The sequence below is a fragment of the Bos indicus x Bos taurus genome, chromosome 23 (assembly GCF_003369695.1).
Source record: "Bos indicus x Bos taurus breed Angus x Brahman F1 hybrid chromosome 23, Bos_hybrid_MaternalHap_v2.0, whole genome shotgun sequence".
Taxonomy (NCBI): Eukaryota; Metazoa; Chordata; class Mammalia; order Artiodactyla; family Bovidae; genus Bos; species Bos indicus x Bos taurus.
The window spans coordinates 4,665,504-4,686,697 of record NC_040098.1 but is presented as its reverse complement, the minus strand read 5'-3'; the positions used below and the strand labels follow the sequence as shown (position 1 = coordinate 4,686,697).

The following is a 21,194-nucleotide window of genomic DNA, read 5'->3' as shown; positions in this document are numbered from 1 at the left end:
ACGTGGACATTTCATTCAATTGCTCTGTGCAGGTTTTTCAACCAAATAAAATAAATGTGATTATTCCCAAATGCTCCACACAGCTACTTGCTTATAAAATGGAAAGTCCACTTACTCGCTCCATCAAGCTGTCTCCAGAAGCCAAGTCTTCTGACCCTGAAATACATTCCAAATGGCCTGGGGACGCAGCACACAGCTCCTTCAGCCTCCCATCTCTTGACAAAGCTGGTGCACAGACAGGAGAGTTTTCTGGGCCACTCTCTTTCACACTTTGTAAATTTAGGGAACAGGGGTTTCCTTCCTTGCTGTTGAATTCTTCAAGAATGTGTGGCTCCTCATCTGTCACCTCAGGAGCTGTAGGTGATTTTTTACTCAAGTCTGTACACTGTCCTCCCTTCTCCGAATATCCATCGGGAAGCAGCTTGCAGAATATATCTTCAAGCTGCAGAGGAAGAAGTTCAGATGCCCCACCCTTTTCCTCCAGATCACACTCCATCTGAGTTAATTCTTTCATCAGTTCAAAAGCTCCTATAACTTTTTGGCTATACTGACTTTGCTTAAGTATATCAAGGAGCAATTCAGACTTGAGGTTTGCAGCGCAGAGCGGATCCTCTCTGCTCTCTGAGTTTTTGGCACAGGAAATGCCACAGCCACTGGTGTTAGAGTTGCTGGGCACACCAGGTGTTTCATTCACCAACTGTGATGAGCTAACTCTTTTAATTAAGGTCTGAATTAGAATGTTAGCATCTGCACAGGCTGAAGGTTTTCCAAGCTCTTGAGGAGTCACACGACCTTCTTTCAAATTACCTTTTAAGGTGTCTGTGATGTCCTCCACCAGGACCTGAGATAGTTCAGCGACCTGCACCTTGCTGCCCTGGGCTCCTGGCGACGGGGCTGGTTCTTTCCCTTTCTGCTGCTCAATCCCCTCTTTCTCGCTGTTAATTTCTAAGGATGAGCAGTCAGTGCTTAAAGCCTTACTGGAGTTATTTCTTACTCCATCTGCACAGAGGTCTGACTGCACAAAATCCATGTGTTTTCCAAGGCCTTCCGCATTTCCAAGAGGGAAGCCTGAAGGCATGCTTTCATCTCCTGCTGGTGTGAGCTTGGGGATTCCTGATCTGCTTTCTTCAGCAGGAAGGTCTTTCTGTTGGCCCATCTCCTTTGGAGGTGAGTCTTCTTGGGCAAGAGCTGCCTTCTCGTCTGCATTATTAACTCCTAACTGTAAATGCTCTTTAATGGGAGGGGAAGTGACTGGAATACAGCTTGGGGTATCTTCACCTGGTTTCAGTACATCCTTTGCTTTTACATCTTTAGCACAATGTTTTAAGTAAGTAAACAGATCAAGCTCATCTTCAGGTCCATCGGTGAGTGAATCTGTCTCAATCTTTGTAAACCCTTCGGACAAGGTCACGTCTGAAGTCATGTCATCATTGATCACTTGGGAAACTGATGAGTCAAATATTTCTTCAAGATTCTCAAACTGAACGGGACTTCTACTAACTACTGTTGGTAGGTTCTGTGGTTCATCTTTAAGAGCTACTGCTGTGTTTTTAAGGCTTTCTTCCTGACTGTGTTCTTCACTGTGTGTGGTTTGTGGGACTGGAAACAGACTATTAACTATATCAAGACTCTCCCTTGTACTTTTACTGGGCAAAAGTTTAGGATATTTATCTTCTAAGGGACCTTCTATGAGAACTTCTCCTTTACCTTCGCACATTTTAGGAACTGATGCTTCATCTTCTATTTGTACATTGCTTTTGTCAGCTCTCCTTTTAATTAGATCCCTTCCACTGCCTGGAGGATCGTTATCAGCTACAGACATTGTGAATGACAAATGGCTTTCCTCTGCAGGTTTTCCTGTTAAACTGGGCTCAGGACAAATGATTTTATCAGAAGAGGAGTTACCACGAAGTGTCACATTCTCACAATATGGATTTCCACCTTTCACAGAGTCAGCAGATCCCGGCTGAATCAGCTCAAGCCCTGTGTTCTTTAGGTGGCCCTCGAGTTCAGAGGCTGAACTGACACTGGTATTAGGTAAGGCACCAACAGGGCTAAAGATGTTTTCTGATTCAGTGTCTTTCATGATAGGCAGTAATTCATCCTGAAGGACCATCTCATGATTCAACAGATCTTCTATGCTTTTTCCAACAACCTCATTTGTATCTTCTGGAAAGCAGTTTATTTCAGGACCTAAGCTACTTATACTACTTGATTCTGGCTGTAAAACATTCACACACTGCTGTTTTTGTTTAGAATTATGATGGTGCTTTTGAGTCAGGAGAATCATTTTATTGTTCCTTTGACTTGCATGGCTGTTTTCTGTTTTGGGAGCAGCAGCAACACACCCGGGGACGACCACGGCCGCAGCTGCGCCCTGGCCCATGGGCTCCGCACCCTCCCCTCCTGCGCCATCTCCAGCATCAGCGCCACGGTCATCGTCGTCCTGCTCGTTAGGGCCAGATACAGATTCCTCATAACTGTCTTTGCTTTGCACAGAATCTAAATGATCAGGAGCAGATTCAAATCCTTGTCCAGCCACACAGTCTTTTTCTCTCCCTTCCCAGCAGCCAGCGTCCTCAGATTTTACCGCCATCGTGAAGCTCTCTTTTCCTCCCTCAGTTTCATAGTCAGTCAATGAATCAGACTCATCACCTTCAAGGTCATCTGTGCTGTCCCTTTCTGATACAGTTTCCATCAACGGTCCACTCACTTCATAGGACTCAAATGAATTTAACTGGATTTCTTCACCAGAACCGAACTCTGCTTTCTCAGCACCTATGAGAAAATCCTGCAGAGACTGTGCTCCTCGCCTCACACCTAAGCTATCAGCCAGCCCTGCCTGGGTCCCCACAGAATGTTCCTCCTCTTTAGAAACATCATAGAAAACCTCTCCAGGAGGAGCGGCCCATTCGTCTTCCTCTGGCAGCGAGTCATAGTCCTCGGGCTGCAGACAATCACAGTCGTCACCTTCAAGGAGCAGGGAATCATGGTCGTCGTCTTCAGACAAGGGTGTGTCATAGAAGTCAGCATCGCTGTCTGTGTCTGTTTCACTGCACCGGTCATCCAGCAGGGACGTTTCATAGTCGCCAGCACTGGCGCCGACAGTTCCTTCAAAAGATGGGGTATGGGTGGGAGCCAGGCCAACATCATGACCACCAGCCCTTGGGGTCGGGGCACCTGAGGACCCTTCCACTGTGGACTCACGGTTCTCATCTTCAGGTTCCTGCTGAGAAGTAGCAAGCGCATTTTCATCTTCACCACAAGTATCTGAACTAAATTCATCACTCTGACACTCTACCTGAGGATTACTACAACCAACATTGAAAGATTTCTCTTCAGCCTGTTCTCCCTTTAAACTGATGTTAATAGCTGCAATTCCCAGAAACTGGTCTTGAAATTTTTCTCTTATTCTTTGACCTGATGACTCAGTTTGGTCATTGAATGGCAATGTAGAGGTTTCACATTTCTTTCCATTACTCTCTGCGCTGTGTACATCATGAAAACTTCCCTGCTCGGTCCTCAGTTTATCATGACTTAACAAAGCACTCAGCCTGGGGGAATAGTCAAAGAGAACTGAACCCCTGCTAATATTATCTTCATTTTCTGTTTCATTTAAATCATAGGCTCTACTAGTTTTTGATTTTATCATAGGATCTGTTATCAAATCACTTGCCAAGTTCTGAAGGTTTTTAGAGTGACTACATTCATCTGCATGTTCCTTTGTTTCTAATTGACATTGATTTTCACCATTTTCAACTCTGTTTTCAGAGTCTTGTCTGGGCAGGCTAACATCAGCAAGTCCAAGCTGTGTTAAGTGTGATCTGGAACTGGGAACACTCACACCGGGTGATTTCTTAACTTTAAGATCAGTTGTGATTACATCTGCCAGGTTTTCTGACAGCCAAAATTCACTCCTGATAACATTAGTTTCCAATTCCTGAAACTCTTCGTCTATGGTATTTTCAGGGGTTTCTTTGTGTTCAGGTTCTCTCTGATGACATTTATCAAAACTACTTGGTGAAGCTGGACTTTCACCCATTTCTTTACTTGCAGTGTTATTCAGAGATATACCAGAGAGTCTTAAGACATCAAAACATTCTTCGATGGGTGTGTCCTTGTCAATTTCTGCACCACAGCCTTCCAGGAGCATCCCAACAGCCTCATTCAAGTCTCCATCATACAGCAAAAGCCTCTGCCCTGTGTTTGCATCCATATAGCTATTTATCATCAAATAAGACAGGAACAATTTTTTAGTTTGTTCTGAGCTCTGAGTTGCCACTGGCTCTTCTCCATCAAAAGCATCCTCGTCTAGCCTGTAATCATGGACCATAGACGGTTGGAATTTACAAAAAGAGAGCCATCTTCTGGCATTTTTACAAGCTTCTAAATCTCCCAAGTTTGGCATTTTATCGGGCAGTGTTATACTTTTTAAAATCGATGCTGTGTAATTATCTATAATTCCGAGTTGCGTGGCAACCTCCAAATCAATGACTTGACAAGTTTCTGGGATGTAAAGAGCAGCGATTTTCTGCCTCCCTTCCAGGATCTTGGAGGCCAATTCGTTGGTAATCAACTCCTGCTGCAGAGATGATGATGTGGGGAAGATTTCCCCAGAGTGAGGCCAGATGAAGCCCACATAGCCTCGCTGAGCCTCAAGGACCAGAAGGGCACTGCTGGACGGGATCAGATTGCACTGGACTGCCTCGTCGACAGTCAGACGCTTGGCGGGGTTGCAGCGGATGATTCCTCCTGTCTCCACCTGGTAGGTGAGGATGCTGTTCGCAGTGTCTCTGTCCATCACACCCTCTGCCACGGCTTCTTCGACAGTCAGCCTCCGACCAGACTTGGAATTGATCAGACCTCCTGAAAGCAGCTGGGCGCCCAGTAACCTGAACATGGTCTCACGGTCTATGAGGCCTTCGTGTGCTGCCCTTAAAATGCTCACATTTCGGCCACATTTCAATGTTATTCTGCCTCCTTCCTGCGGCCTCACAGGCAGAAGCCGCATCCCTAAGTCTTCCTGCAAAACACTTCTTTGCATGATATCTATTAAGGACACCTTCTCAGAGGTGGAGGGGTCGATAAGGTCTTTGCACAGACTCTGCCTTTCCAGGATTTTAGAAAATAAGGCTGAGGAAACCAGGTGCTGCTGGAAAGCCTTCTGCAAGGTCAGCTGTTCTCCTGTGGCTGGAATAACCAGCGAGCCCGTGGAAAGCAGGATCTCGAGCACTCTGATGGCCATGGGCTCTGAGATCACACCTTCAGCCAGGGCGTCCAGCACCGGAACCCTGGTGGATGACACAGCGGAGATAATCTCCTTCATTTCATTGAGTTCTTGGAGTTGGCTCAGAACTTGCTCATCGATAAGGCCGTGACTCTGGGCATCTTTGAGGTTAAAGCACGTTCTTAATTCTGGCGAAATGAGCCCAGAAATCATGAGCTGGGTCTCAAGCAACCGAATTCCCGTGTCATAATCAAGGAGGCCTCTCAGAACTGACTGAAAGACAGAAAGGACTTCCCCTGTGCTCTGATCGACGGTGCCCGCGATGACTTTATCCAGCTGAAAGGAAAGCACAGAAGTCTCAGTGGCTGACACAAGGGTGAGCAGAGCGTCAAGAAATTTAGTTTGCAAGTTTTTTTTTTTTTTTAATAAAAAAAGACACTTTAGCATAAAAATCCTCTACTTACCGAGGTGTGGCAAGGCTGTGAGTGTTAGGCAGCTCAAATGCACAAGTGATCTAAGTCAGTGATCTATCGAGAGCACAGGATGTGATAAAGCTTTGAAAACGACATGCATCTGTGAATTGAAAACTTCATATTGTGGACATCAACAGGTTAGTGAGGACACGGAAAAGATGAGGGTGAGGAGACAGGACACACACCTGCAAGGCAAACCATGCTCTCTGCAACCCAATGAGATTAGTCTCCTGACACGGGAGAGTTTCAAACCCCCATGCTATTGATGTTTACAGCATACGGACTTCTTCAGACAAGCCAGAAAAAATCACTACGTACCCTCAAAATGCGACAAATAGTATGCAAAGTACTCCAGGGAGTAAGAGAATTGAATATAAAAATAACTTTGAATTCTGAATATTGTGTTGAATACTGAGTATTGTAAAGTTTAGAAAGTTCAAGGATAGGCCAAATTGTAAGCAATTTTTGTTATATTTTGAAGATGCTAGAGGATCCTTACTAAGACATATAGCCTAGTATTTCTCAAATAAATCTCCTGGCTATCTCTGAAAGGCAGACAAACCCCTTAATATTCCAGTGGCACCTTTAGAGATGACTCATAGACTATTTTATATCATCACATTTATATATTAAAATACCTACTGTAGCAGCAGCAGAATGACTTTGAAAGAGAAGAGTTAGAAAAATGAATGATTCTTTTCTTTAACCATGCAAGGCAGAGATTAAGATGTCACAGAAACTGATGACAGCAGGTGAAAGGTTGCATTTAATAACCAACACGGAAATCTCCAAGTACTTACATAAACCCCACCCATGTTTCTTCCACGTACACAACTCAAGATCATCTCTTTGTCATTGACATATATTTCTAGAACCATGCAGTTAGACTGAGAGTCTTGAAACAGCCTCGCGTTGTAAATAAATAACATTACCTTCTCCTCTACCTTTATGTCTCCTAAGGTTTGCAACTGTTGCAGTTGCTTCAGAGATTCACTAAAGAATAAATTATAACTTTCTTGGAGAGTTTTCACTTGTTTTTCCAATTCATTTCTTTCTTCATCTGTCATTCTAAAATAACCAGAAAGTAGGAAATGAAGAATATAAGTCTGCAAGTGATAATTATGACATACTAGGTGCAATGATTTTATAAAGAAAAATACTTTTCTAAATTAGTATTGGCTCATAAAATATAATGTAAAAAATCAATAATATATCAATACTATAATACAGTAAAAAATAACATAATCTCATACACAGATGGCTCAGGTCTAGAGTGGCTATGTATGTAAATTAAGGATGGCCTTTATAAAGAACCAAAGGAAAGAGTATAGACTAATAATATATCAGCATCTCTCTAGCATATGCAAACTTCTAAAACAACAATTGCTGTTATCTAACAGAGGGAAAACGGAAGGTATTCCCATTTGAATGCAGACTTCCAAAGAATAGCAAGGAGAGATAAGAAAGCCTTCCTCATCGATCAATGCAAAGAAATAGAGGAAAACAACAGAATGGGAAAGACCAGAGATCTCTTCAAGAAAATTAGAGATACCAAGGGAACATTTCATGCAAAGATGGGCTCCATAAAGGACAGAAATGGTATGGACCTAACAGAAGCAGAAGGTATTAAGAAGAGGTGGCAAGAATACACAGAAGAACTGTACAAAAAAGATCTTCACGACCCAGATAATCATGATGGTGTGATCACTCACCTAGAGCCAGACATCCTGGAATGTGAAGTCAAGTGGGCATTAGAAAGTGTCACTATGAACAAAGCTAGTGGAGGTGATGGAATTCCAGGTGAGCTATTTCAAATCCTGAAAGATGATGCTGTGAAAGTGCTGCACTCAATATGCCAACAAATTTGGAAAACTCAGCAGTGGCCACAGGACTGGAAAAGGTCAGTTTTCATTCCAATCCCAAAGAAAGGCAATGCCAAAGAATGCTCAAACTACCACACAATTGCACTCATCTCACACGCTAGTAAAGTAATGCTCAAAATTCTCCAAGCCAGGCTTCAGCAATACGTGAACTGTGAACTTCCAAATGTTTAACCTGGTTTTAGAAAAGGCAGAGGGACCAGAGATCAAATTGCCAACATCTGCTGGATCATGGAAAAAGCAAGAGAGTTCCAGAAAAACATCTACTTTTGCTTTATTGACTATGCCAAAGCCTTTGACTGTGTGCATCACAAGAAACTGCGGAAAATTCTGAAAGAGATGGGAATACCAGACCACCTGACCTGCCTCTTAAGAAACCTATATGCAGGTCAGGAAGCAACAGTTAGAACTAGACATGGAACAACAGACTGGTTCCAAATAGGAAAAGGAGTACGTCAAGGCTGCATTTTGTCACCCTGCTTATTTAACTTATATGCAGAGTACATCATGAGAAACGCTGGACTGGAAGAAAACACAAGCTGGAATCAAGATTGCCGGGAGAAATATCAATAACCTCAGATATGCAGATGACACCACCCTTATGGCAGAAAGTGAAGAGGAACTAACAAGCCTCTTGATGAAAGTGAAAGAGGAAAGTCAAAAAGTTGGCATAAAGCTCAACATTCAGAAAACGAAGATCATGGCATCTGGTCCCATCACTTCATGGGAAATAGATGGGCAAACAGTGGAAACAGTGTCAGACTTTTTTGGGGGCTCCAAAATCACTGCAGATGGTGACTGCAGCCATGAAATTAAAAAACGCTTACTCCTTGGAAGGAAAGTTATGACCAACCTAGATAGCATATTCAAAAGCAGAGACATTACTTTGCCAACAAAGGTCCATCTAGTCAAGGCTATGGTTTTGTCAGTGGTCATGTGTGGATGTGAGAGTTGGACTACTAAGAAAGCTGAGTGCCGAAGAATTGATGCTTTTGAACTGTGGTGTTGGAGAAGACTCTTGAGAGTCCCTTGGACTGCAATGAGATCCAACCAGTCCATCCTATAAGGAGACCAGTCCTGGGTGTTCATTGGAAGGACTGATGCTGAGGCTGAAACTCCAATACTTTAGCCACCTCATGCAAAGAGTTGACTGATTGGAAAAGACCCCGATGCTGGGAGGGATTGGGGGCAAGAGGAGAAGGGTATGACAGAGGATGAGATTGGCTGGATGGCATCACTGACTCAATGCACATGAGTTTGGGTGAACTCTGGGAGTTGGTGATGGACAGGGAGGCCTGGCATGCTGTGATTCATGGGGTCACAAAGAGTTGGACACAACTGAGCGACTGAACTAAACTGAACAGAGGGAAAGATCCCATTGTTAGTTCCAACATGGAAAAGGGACAAGTAATGTGCCATGACTCAAGATTAAACTTGTTCAAGCAGAAAGATGAATAAAAATGAAATTCATAAGGAAATTAACCCAATTCACTAAGGTACAAAATCATTCTAGATTAATTCTGATGACAGCCAAAGAAGGTTTTAAGAAAAGGGTAGATTCCATCCCTTCCTAAGGCTAAAATAAATGAAGGGCCTCAAAGCAAGAACCAAACCATTAGAAATCTTGTTGCCAAAGGTCTCAGCTAAGGAAATAAAGAACACATTTATACATATTTTCCAAAAGGCAGGTCTTGGAGAGTAAGTACTACTTAGAATCAGGACTTGGCTTGGAATCTTTACAACTAACTAGCAACTCATCCTTAACTCTGAGCCTGTTTTTCTTATCAGCAATATATGGAGATAATAAGTATATTTCAGAATTTTGATAAAGACTGAGAGTCAAGAAAAGTGACAGTTAAATCACTTTATAATCACAGGTTATTAACTAAACTTGTGACTGAGTTCCATTTTTAAACCCTCCACTAAAATTTAACATCCTCTACTTTGCTGAGCATTTTGAAAACCACTTCGCTACTCTGAATAAAAGACTTAATTAAAACCAACATACTTGTCTCCATGTTTAGCCAAAAACAGCTGCATGCCTTGTAGTGCTTCAGATAACTGTTCCTTCTTGATTGAAATTTCCTCACTGGAAATCTGCAAGGTAAAGAAAGTACACTCAGGCTCTTCCTTCACAAAGGCTAGATAACAGTCTTTTTAAAAAACTGATCCAAGTTTCCATCAACACCCACACGATGGGTCTATTTTCAGGTGACCTGAGTCAATACCATGAGTTATTCCCAGTCTGCAGGTCTGGATAAGAGGAATACTTCATTGAGAATGTACAATGAGTGGAGCCCCTCCCTCTAATCCTAAGGCCATTACTTCCACCAGGAAATAATAATACAGCATGGTAAGATTCTTGCATCCATCCCAGCCCAACCACGAATGAAGGAGGCACAGATGCTCGGCACTGGAACATCACCGTCCTCACAGAGATGGATACAGCGCTCATTTGGAAAAAAACATAGTGGAAGTATTTCTCTCTAGATCTGCAGAACGAGGTTAAATAATTTCTATTATTAAGACATTTGATTGCAAAAGTCGCCAGTGACAGTCAAAGAAATAAAACTGAACTGTTTGGGAAAAGCAAGCCCTTGTATTACTTTCTCCTAATTCAGAAGTGTATCATTTCTGAAGCCCTAAATCCCATGGACAAGTGGAGGCTGGTAGGCTATGGCCCACGGGGTGGCAGAAGAGTCGGATACCACTTAGTGATTAAACAACAACGTCAGAAAGTAATTACCATTCTTTTAAGTGATGGGGCAATGAAAAGGTATATATTCCCCAGACATATGCTATTAAGAATCATTTTAAAGTCTATTTTTTGTGGTTAGAGGAAAGCATGAGGCCATACTAATTTTTTGAGAGACACTTATTATTGACATCAAATTACCTGAAATTTCCTTTAATAGAGTGACCAAGAGTAATTCAAGATTTGCAACTGAGGCCACAATCTGCACTGGCAAAGTATCTCTTCTTATGTCTGCCAGGTGTAAACCTGAAACTGATCTATAAAATTTGGGAGCACTCCTAACCACAGAATGAAGAAATACCAAGGGTTCATAAACCACATTCCTCAGAAGAAACTTGTTCTCCACAAAGAAATCCTTGCTAAGGTCTGTGTCCCTATTTTAATTATTTTCCTGTTTAACAGGGGGGAAATTAAGATGTTTTAAAACTAAATATTCACATTCACTTTGATGGCTTTAGGTTTTAAACACTCAATGTAATTGTGTTTTCCAACTTATTTCCTCTACACTCTATAAAATGCAGTTTGCTAGACTATGAGCTAAGCTGGCTTGATTTCAACTGAATGAGAATTCAAGCAAATACTCAGGTTTATAAACCTCTCCTGGGGGAAGCTCAGAGATGGCACACCTGCCTTGCACCACAGGTGAAATTTGACAAGATACTGAAGTTCTCCACTATTAGATTATGCCAACAATGTCTGTTTCAAGTGATGACAAGTGTGTGTCGATGCAGAGCTTGAAGGTAAAAAGCTACTGAACACCTCTGTGATTTCCACAGGTCAGGAGGGCACTATAGGAAACGTACCCCAGAAAAATGCTGCTTAACTTAGCAGAGGTTTATTTTTTTTAAATAAACCAGCAATTCCAATGCTATCACCAGCAACAGTAACCCTGCTTAATTTAATCCAGTCCCCTAGGAGCATCAGGTGGGGCATTCCAATGGACACCTCGGAGCAGTAACATCTCACAAGAGGTAGCCAGTCAACCGAAGCCAAGTAGACAAGTTTAGCCCACAGAACTGAAGGCTTCATTAGGAGAGGGAAAGAACCTAGAATTCCTGGTGGAGGGCAGTTGTTTTCTTTAGGAGATAGAAAAGATCCAGAAAAGCACAACTAATTTCAATCCTCACAGGTTGTCATCTTGGTTTGTGTTTTGTTCTTCTGGAAACTTGTTGTTCACATTGTAAGAAGGAACCTGCATCTCTTTATGACACAAGAGTGCGTGGATATACTCAGGGCACAAAAGAGAGTGACTCTGCTCTCCAGCAGTGCTTATCACAAAGACCAAGAAGCAGAGCTCACTGTGAGGAGGACCAGGCCACATATTGGCTGACTAACAGTGAGATTAGTACTGATAAAGTTCAGAATTTGGAGCAGAGAGCGCATCTTCTGCCACATACTGTGCTTCCTTGGGCAAGTTACTGAACCTCTCTGATCTTCATTTATAGTTGCCCAAAGAAATGGGGAAAACTAAAGAATTAAAAGTATTTTTTAGATGGACTATATCGACTCAGTAAATTCTTATCACTGTAATTATTAGTAAACCAGCATCTCGGTGAATACCTTTTGCTTAGAAAAGGAAGACTTTCCAGCCTTCTCTCCATCTCTCAATGTCTTGCTGATATTTGATACCCATTTTTGTAATTCTTTGACTTTTTCAACATGCTCTTTCTTTTCTTCTTCCAGTGACTTCTGATGGGTGTGAGTGATTTAAAAAAAAAAAAGACATATTCCAGTAAATGACCAAACTATTAATCACTTCACAGAAAACAAGGATGTAAAAATATTTTTTTCATCACACACAGGTTACTGAGATATTTTATTCATTCACTTAACCACATTCAACACATCACGTGGCAGATGTACTTCCAAAAATTTAGGGTAGCAAAGCAAACTGTGACAAACACTTTTGAATGATCAATCTAACCTCCCAGCTGGTCTATTAACATGACATATTCAAAAACTCAACTTTATTCATGAAGCACTCTTTGAATCGCTGCCTTTGCATTAGCATTACAATCAGAATTCTCTAGACAGAAAAATCTAAGACAATGGCATGTTGAAAAAATGAAGTCTACAAAAGACAAAAAAAAACACACAGAACTAAGAAAAACCTTCCCCCTCCTGCAGCAGGTAAACCACTCACAATGCTGCTTTTAATTACAAAGTTGTAACTAGAAATGGGAGATGGTGGTAAACATATTATATGTAGATTACAACATACAGAAAAACTAAAAACATGCATTTTCCAAGGTGATCTGAACCACCACAGCTTCACGGATATGGGAACAAATACACATTTCCCCTTGGATTTCATGGTGCTTTTGAAGTGTTCTTTCGGTGAGTGTAATGAATCCTTGAACAAATGGGAACCCTAATGGCAGGCTGGATCCCATCAGGGATGCAGAATTCTGAAGTAAGGATGCTGTAAACTCAGTGATGTTTCTCAAGCTTGTCTCATATTCCAGGTAAAATACTTTTATTTTACTGTGGGTAGGAGTTCAAAAAACAAATCAAAGCTAAATGGAACCATTATGAAGAGCAGTAAATATTTTGTTATTTTCAATTTTAAACATATTCTCTCTCGGGCAGATTGGAGTCTAAAATCCAAGTAACCTGACATTTAGTCTAGAGGAGCGATGCAAATTTCTTCCAGATCAGGAGACAGCAACTGTGTTTTGTAAAGGACCAGAGGACAAGTATTTCAGGCTCTGGGAACCATACGGTCACTGTCAGAACTACTCAACTCTGTCCTTGTGCCCAAAAGTAAGCCAAAGACAGTATGTACATAAGAGTGTGTCTGCGTTCCAATAAAACTTTATTTAAAAAAAAAATTATAAATGAAAAGTATTCTCTTTTCTGAGCAGTCAGTGTTTCCAGCCCTCAAGAAACTGAGGGTGCTTCCAGCGTGTGACAGTGACCAGAGCGTGGATCTTATCATTAAGCTGTGGGCACAGCAATGAGAACTAACACAGCATTTCCCGTATGACTGCTTATGTGAACATGCCCTGTTACGAAGAATAATAGAGGCTGGAAATTCCTGTCATCAAGGGTTCAGACACTTCTAGGAGTTTAAGTCCTGTGTGGAAATCAAAATCGGCTTTTTCTAAGGCTTCTTTGTATGTCAGCTTTCTTTTCGTCTGGGGACACAGGATGTTTCTGACATAGGACTTTTGATCTTTGAGCTTCGTAGCAATGAAGACATCTATAATCCCTACTTGCAGAGCTTCTTCAATGGACAAGCGGGACTGAGCCTGGGGCTCCATCAGGCCCCCTGTCAGGTACTGAAATTCTAGACATCGGATTCCCATGTCCTTACTGATGATATTTGCACCCACAGTTTCCACCACGGACATCACTTTGTTGGTGACAGGGTGGCTGACCCCCGTGACCACTAGCTCGCACTGCCGCAGCTGCTGGGCAAAGCCCTCGTCCACCAGGCCTCTGTGCAAGGCCTCGGCCACCCGGTACCTCTTGCCGGTCAGCGGGTCGATGATGCCCCCGGTGCTGACTTGGGCTTCAAGGCATCGGAGGGCAGTGATCCGATCGATCAGATTCCGACGGGAGGCCTTTAGCACAGAGATCCTCTCCCCGCTGGACGTCAGCCAGTAACCCGCAATAGGACTGTGCACATCCTTCTTGGGGACCAACTGGCTCAGCAAGGAATCGGCAAGTTCTGTGAGCGTGAGGAGGCCTTCCTGATACTTTTTGATGGCGGCTTTGTCGATAGTTCCCTGCTCTACAGCCTCGCTGATACTGAACTGTAATCCGGTCTTAGCATCAGTCAGCATGTGACAAGGCTGCCCATAGGACTCATAAAACGTGGCTTCCTTCCACTGATACTGCTGCCCCGAGAGCTCCAGGTATGTACTTTTCTCAATCAGGGTTCTCTGGAAAGCCTCGTAGGCAGTCAGCTCTGCTCCCGTCCTAGTATCTACAACAGCAATCCTGTGAGTTTTTGCTACATTGAGATTGGAAATGTTCTTCTCCCCAAATGGAAACAGAAAGCACTGGCTGTCTACATCAAAGACACACATGCGCAGTAATTCTGAGTAATACAGGGCTTGCTTGTTATTGGGATTAGGGAAGACGCGGCTATTGCTGGAGGGCTCATGTAAAAACTGCAGGATGGCATTATTTAGCAGTCCTTGCTGCAGGGCAATTTCTGGGGGAACCCGAATGCCCCTTGTGGGGTCGATGACGCCCCCACTGGCGATCTGCACCTCCAATATATGTTTGCCCCTCTGTCTATCAACCATTCTATTTTCCATGGCCTGAAACACTGACAGCACCTTAGAGGAACATGGATAGCCCAGGGCTGCCTTCTCTGCCTCAAGGAGCCTGATTTTAAATTCAGGGTCAACCACACCTTTAAGGACTGCATCCTCAACAGAATAGGTCTGCCCTGAAACGGGGTCAATTATGAAACCTGTGGCCGCCTGAGCTTCTAAAAACGCTAAAGCCATCATCTTGTCAATGATGATTTTCTTGGCAGCTGAGGAAAAGGAAATCTTTTCTTTTGTGGATTCCAGGTAAAGCCCTGCGATGGAAGTGGCTTTTGTCAAAAACTTGCTCAGAGTTTTCTGAACTTCTTCAATGGTCTTAAGACCAAGTCGCAGCTGCTCAACTGTTTTCATGTCCAGAAGCTTAGCCTCAACCAACTGCCTGGCTGTCACAGTGTGCCGGAGCCCTTGGAAGTGAAACTCATCATCCCTGACCGAGCATGCGTGATCACCATCAAAGTTCTGAAAGGTCTCTGGTTCTGAGTTTTTGTTTAGAAAATCTCTCTTGAGCCCACCCGCTGCCCTGCACCCTTTGAGCATCCATTCATCACTGCCAGGGGCTGGATTCTTCTCTTGCTTTAATGCTGTGACTTCCGCACGCATAGCACACTGCTTGCTCTTAGCTATCTGTAACAGGAATTTACAAGATGTTAAAAGTCATCTAGAGAACGTTCTCACGTTACCCACTCCTAATCCAAATATAATTCTTAGCATAACAAAGATTACATAAGAGAAAAAAACTGTTAAGCCCCAGAGGGTTCATGAATAAGGAATGCTATTTTGAGAGTCTGAAGTTTAAACTTTAGATGACTATTAAGTATTAAAATGGTATATCTGAAAAAGATGGGAGATGAAACCTGTCCACAGAATGTGTTAGAAATTAAAACTAACTGCTTGCTTTTTCTAGTTTTCTTTAGGGTCAAATTTTTCAGAATAGAATCCCTTTTGATACCAACAGGATAGCCATGCCATCTGTGTTTTTCATCTTAAGCATTTAAAAACTAAAGACTATGGTTTGTAATAAAGATTCAGGTAAATCACTAGAAAATGATAGCATGATTTTCTGTCGGAACTACAAACAGCCAATCACATTCAATATGGCTAAAAGAATACAGCCTAGCAGAGAAAGGAAACAAGAGCGAAAACTTGACAGAGGGTAACTGGTAAAAGTCCCAGAACCCAGGTAATACCTCGAAGGGCGCCAGAAGCGTCACCAGGTCTATTTCATACTTGTCATCTTGACACCTGATGGCGGGTCTGGAATTACACAGAGCTTGATCTCTTAGCTTCTCAATTTCTGACAGTCTTGCAATGGGGTTCGTCTCATCAAAAGTTATCTGTAACTCGGTGCTTGTTTGAGAAAAGTACTCCGAGTAGCACTGCTGGATTTTCTCTTTCTCAACTGGAGCCCCTGATGGCCTGCCCTGGACCTCCTTCTGTACATTCTCTGCACCCCAACGCTGCCATCTTTCCTCCGAGGGCTGTGGTTCCTGAGTCCACCTCTGCAGAGGGACCCCAGACACGGGGGGAGTGGAGGGGAGGTCCCTGGGGCCCGGACCCTCTTTCCCTGCCATCTCAGGGTCTGGCTTGATGGCTGTGTTCTTTTTCTGGATTTCACCCTGGAGCACCACTAACTGATGCTCGTGCTCCTTTATCTGCTGGTCCATCTTCTGCTTCAGGTTTTCCACCTCCTGCTTCTGGGCCACCAGCTCTTCCTCCAGCTTCCGACACTTCTGATAGTGATGGGCCTGCCCATCCTGCCCTTGGTGCATCTGCTGGCGATACTGCTGGAGCTGCTTCTCAAGTTCTTGGATGTTTGTCTCACAGAGCCTGGCATTCTCTTGAGCCCTGCTGTTTTCCCGCTGCAGAGACACGAAGTCCAGCTGGATGCCCGAAATATCACGTTCTGTAATATCTTTGGAGTCCATCAATTTTTCCATCTTCTTCCGAAACTCCTCTGCAGAGCGCTTAAATTTCTCAGACTCTTCCTGAAACAGAACCATCTTCCTGTGGGTCACCTGCTCCTCTAGGGTCTTTAAGTGCAGTTCGTCTTGCACCTTCTTCAGCCTGTTGTTCAGGTCCTGCACCTGCGCCCGCTGCCTCTGCACCGTCTGCTCCCCGAGGCGCTTCTCCTCTTTCGATGCGCTCAGCTCCGCGCTCAGACTCCGCACCTCCTTCTCTGTGTTCTGGATGATGCGGTCTTGCTGGTCACACTTCTGCTTGAATTCACTCACTAAATGCTGACTCTGGGCCAGGTCTTCTTCCAGGCATTTGATTCTCCTTTGGAAATCCTGTTCCGTTTTGGTCTGTTTGTGCAAGTGCTCGGTGGTGGTGCGAAGCTGGTCTTTGAAACCATCCGCCTGGAGTTTCAGTGTTTCACATCTTTGCTGGATGGCTTGTTTCTCTAAGACCACGTCTGCCGATTCTGCCTGAATTCTCTGCATCGTTAACTTGGTTTGGTTATTCTGCCTGGTGAGCTCCTCCACCTTGTGCCTAAGCTTGTCTGCACGCTCATTACTTCTCTCCAATTCCTCTTTCAGCTTTTGGATTTTCTCGTTATTCTCCTTTTCGGCTTGAATATTCTGAAGCAACTGTGCGTGACTTTTCTCAAACTGCTCTTTCAGGTTATCTGACGTTCTCTGGCAGGACCATGCTCTTTCTCTAGAGGACACCTTGCTATCCTGTGGAGAAGTAACCTGTGAGTTTAGATGCTGCATGCTCCTCTCGGCGGCAGCCTGCGTCCTGCTGATCCGGTCCCCCTCCCTCTGGAGCTTGCCCCGCTCCTGCTGCAGCGACTCCAGTTCCAGCTCATAGCTGTGCTTCATCCTCGTGAGGTCGGCAGCCTCCTGCCTGACCTCCGCAGCCCTCCCCGTGGTCTGGCTCAGCTGCCTGCCCAGCTCCTGGAGCTGCCTCGAGTACCCCTCCTCGGCCTGGTCCTTCCTTTCCAGTTCCAGCTTCAGGCACCTCAGGGACTTGTTGGTCTCATCCAGTTTCTCTTTGAGCAAGCGGGCCTTCTCCTCCGAGGAGGTTTTTTCGAGCTGCAGGGCGCCGAGTTCACACTTCAGCTTCCTCACGTCCTGCTCGGCCCTCCTGTTGGCCGCCATCAGCTCATCCACCTGCTCCTTCAGGTCCTTCGCCTCGGCATTAGGACAAGCTGGGTGCGCGCTTTCTCTGCACGGATGCTGCATTTCTGTTACTGTTCTTCGGGCTTCTGAGTCGATTTTCTGCTTTCCCTCCAGCTGCTTCTCTGCCGCCTGCTTCCGGAACGTGAGGTCTTTCTCCATCCGTTCCATCAGCTCCAGGAGTTCGGCTTCGTGGGCCTTCTTCCTCCTCAGCTCCGCCATGAGCTCGCCCCTCTGCCGCTCGAGCTCCTGGAGGCTGCAGTCCTTCCTGGTCAGGCGCTCCTCCAGCGCCCTCTGGGCAGCGCTGTGCTCCGCCAGCTGCTCCCGGAAGCCGCGCAGGTCGCGCTCCACCGCCTGCAGCTCCCGACGGTACCGCTGGGCCTCGCTCTCCGCGCGCACTTTCTGCAGCGCGATGTCCGCCGCGTCCCTGCGCTGCCTCCTCAGCGCGTCCTCCGCCTCCTCCCGGACTCTGGGGAGCTCCTGCTCCGCCCGGGACTTCTGCCTCTCGAGCTCGGCCAGCACCTTCTCCAGCTCTGTGATCTTCCCCGCGAGCTGGCGGTTCTCCCGCACGGTCGCCTCCTGCCGCTGGAGCAGGTCTGAGTACACCCCTTGCTCTGAAGCCTCCTGACGCCTCTGCATCTACGAGAGACGTTCAGAAGGGTCAGACCCGCGCCGCCCCAGCCCGTCTGCAGGCGTCCAGAGCAGCGCTCGCCAAAGGACCGACAACGGGGAGGGAGACCCAAGGCAGCCCGAGCCCCGCCACCGCCACCAGAGAAGGAGCTTCAGGAAGTCAGCAGTGGGGGGGAACCACAAACCCTGTGTGGCGGCTTTGCTAAGCCAAGGAATCTTTTTCTTTTTTGCCTCTTACGGATAATTTTGCTTTTAAAATTTGCTAGCTCAGGATTTTAGAGCAAGAAGGAACCTTACAGCCTGACTCTCACCTCAGCTGAGGACACTGAGGTCTAGAAAACCAGTAATTTTGAAAACCCATGCAAAACAGGCAGATGACAAAGTAGGAACAACAGTTCTCATAGCAGTCCTCTTTCACTCACACACAACCTAGTCCTACGAGCTAAGAACATACAACATATAGGAACTGAACGACATGAGAGAATTGTCTTCAGTTTCTAGCCCAAAAGAAATTAAAAATGATATCTAAAAGAAAGAAGATACAGAACTCTGGAACTAAGAGCCAATTGAGGAAACAATACTTAACAGGAGGAAGGAGGAAATTATATAAAAATTTATAATTTTCTAAAATCTAATTCCTCACTAATTTATATTTGCCCTACTATGATACTTACAATAATCAGAATTGCTAATGCAAAGGCAGCCACAGTCCTGGTGGCTTTAGAGAAGACGTGCTTCATATACTCACAGACTTTGTTGCTGTCATTAATGACATGGCCCATATGAATCCACCTTGACAAGTACCTTCAGATACTCCACAAACATAAAGATATGTGTTAAACATAAATGCTTATAAAAGTATACTTAGGAATTCAGCTCCAATTAAGAAAATTTGTTCACTCTATTGATTACAAATCGATCTCAGCTGGGAGGAACATACTTGACTAGAACAAAGTGATCACAGCTAGTTTATAATCACATTTAACTTCTCTTTACTAACATCATAAGCTTATTAGTGTTGTATTATCAGTTAAAAATCATCATAGTTAGAAGTAACTTAAACAGAAGGAAGGAAATTATTCTAAATAGCAGGTTTTATTTTCATTGAAATGCCTTAGTAAATCTTAAGAATCTGATTTGTATTACAGACCACACATCTTATTTTGCATCCTCTCATAACATGATTGCCAATAATTTTGATGAGAATTTTGGTTGTTTCCTTTGCTAACCTAAATATGATTTATAGTAAGAATTCATATGAAAACAAATCTCATCACAGTCTGTAATATTTAGTGCTCTGTTATCAGGGTCAACTCTTAATGACACTGAAGCATTTTATCTTCTTAGACATTAAAAGTATTCCATATATTAATATTTTGAGTAGACAACTTCTAAAAGGGTGTTTCTTATTTCTCATCAAATTTCCTTTCCAGCTTAGCTGTTGTGAAGAAGTTTTGAGTCCCTTTCTTTTTTTTTCTTGGTCATAGTCTGAGGTTTAAGAAAAATGAAAATTCTCTCAGGAAAAAAAAAAAAGAAGTTAAACTCTCAGTGTCTTGGAATCATTTAAGTGACTGCTAATCTCATGTTGCCTAGATAACTATAATCTTTTTAAGCAAAGATCAGAAAAATTACTAGAGATCATTTAGTTCTATTACTGATTTCCTCTCTTGTGTATCTCAAACTTATTCACATAAAATAACTTCAAGTTTTAACTAAATTTTTCCCAAGGAGACATGCTGTCTTAATCTCAGCAATTAATATATTCTGCTGTCAACACAGACTAGAAAAATCTCTTTATCCATTAAATATACATTACAGATACCCTACTAATATTTCTGTAGCTAATTTGGTATTATCTTTGAAATTAACATGGCTCCCTCTTTGATTCCATGTTTATTATGGAAAATTCTGCTCTCTGACCAAGATTTCGCATGTGGGTCTTAGAGACCCAGTTTCAGAAACACTTCTTTGTGGAATCTGAAAATTGAGCTATGTATCTTTTATAAGATACTCCATTATTAAGACCCTTAAGTGGTGAATTTTTAATAAAGAATTTAAAAATCTATTCTAAATTATAATAGTCTTTTCACAGACTTCCATAAACTATATTATTTTGACTTTCACTTCAATATAAATCTTTAACATTTCAAAGGATGACAAGCATAATTTAGATATATTTCAGGCTTTTTGAAATATCTTTTGGGTCTATCAACTTCTGGTACTCTACCCCATCAGATAAATTGAGCACAGTGGCTCATATGTGTACAATCAGACATACATAGTAATAAAGGAAAGCCTTAACTTATTTTATTTTACCTTTAACTACTAAATATACAATTTAAAAGATCTGCCTACCACTTAAAATGGAATATCTCTTAAAAACTAAATATGTAAAAAAACTGTGGACCTTTCATAGTTGAGAAGTGTATGCCAATTATTTGAATGTGAAAATACTCTGGTTCTCCTTTCTAAGCCCAAAGGTAGTTAGTTATAAAGACTTGCAAATAGCGATGTTAGTGCTAGTAACTCTGAACAGACAGAAATAGTTTACAAAAGTAGTCACACTTTTTTTAAAAACTAAGAAAGCAACATCTATTAGACATTTGCTACCATTTTGGTCCTCTTATTATATGAATGGAGTTATACTAAGTACAATCACCTTCAGAATTTCAACAATGGTCTAATTTAAATGGCCAATATCCCACACTTTACTTATTATAGCATTCAATTGACTATTTTTGTCTGTTCTGAGGTCAGGAATAGAAAGTATATCAAGATGACAAAGCACAGCATAATACCTTCAAAATTAGATATAATAGCCTCTTAT

General features: G+C 43.2%; 1 protein-coding gene across 26 annotated transcripts in view; it reads right to left on the bottom strand.

Annotated features, from left to right (window-relative positions):
* Positions 1–21,194, bottom strand: part of DST (dystonin) — a 520,430-nt gene that overhangs the window by 152,877 nt on the left and 346,359 nt on the right. For 19 of the 26 annotated variants that reach the window (XM_027524344.1, XM_027524350.1, XM_027524347.1 and 16 more), the window contains 4 exons: positions 11,896–12,024; positions 9,589–9,677; positions 6,633–6,768; positions 116–5,563 (listed from right to left, as the gene is read on the bottom strand). In XM_027524344.1, the coding sequence (XP_027380145.1) occupies positions 116–5,563; positions 6,633–6,768; positions 9,589–9,677; positions 11,896–12,024 (5,802 nt within the window). Of the gene's footprint in view, positions 1–115; positions 5,564–6,632; positions 6,769–9,588; positions 9,678–11,895; positions 12,025–13,343; positions 15,243–15,805; positions 18,377–21,194 lie in introns of those variants that run through there. The other 7 variants (XM_027524362.1, XM_027524363.1, XM_027524364.1 and 4 more) reach the window with 2 other exon arrangements.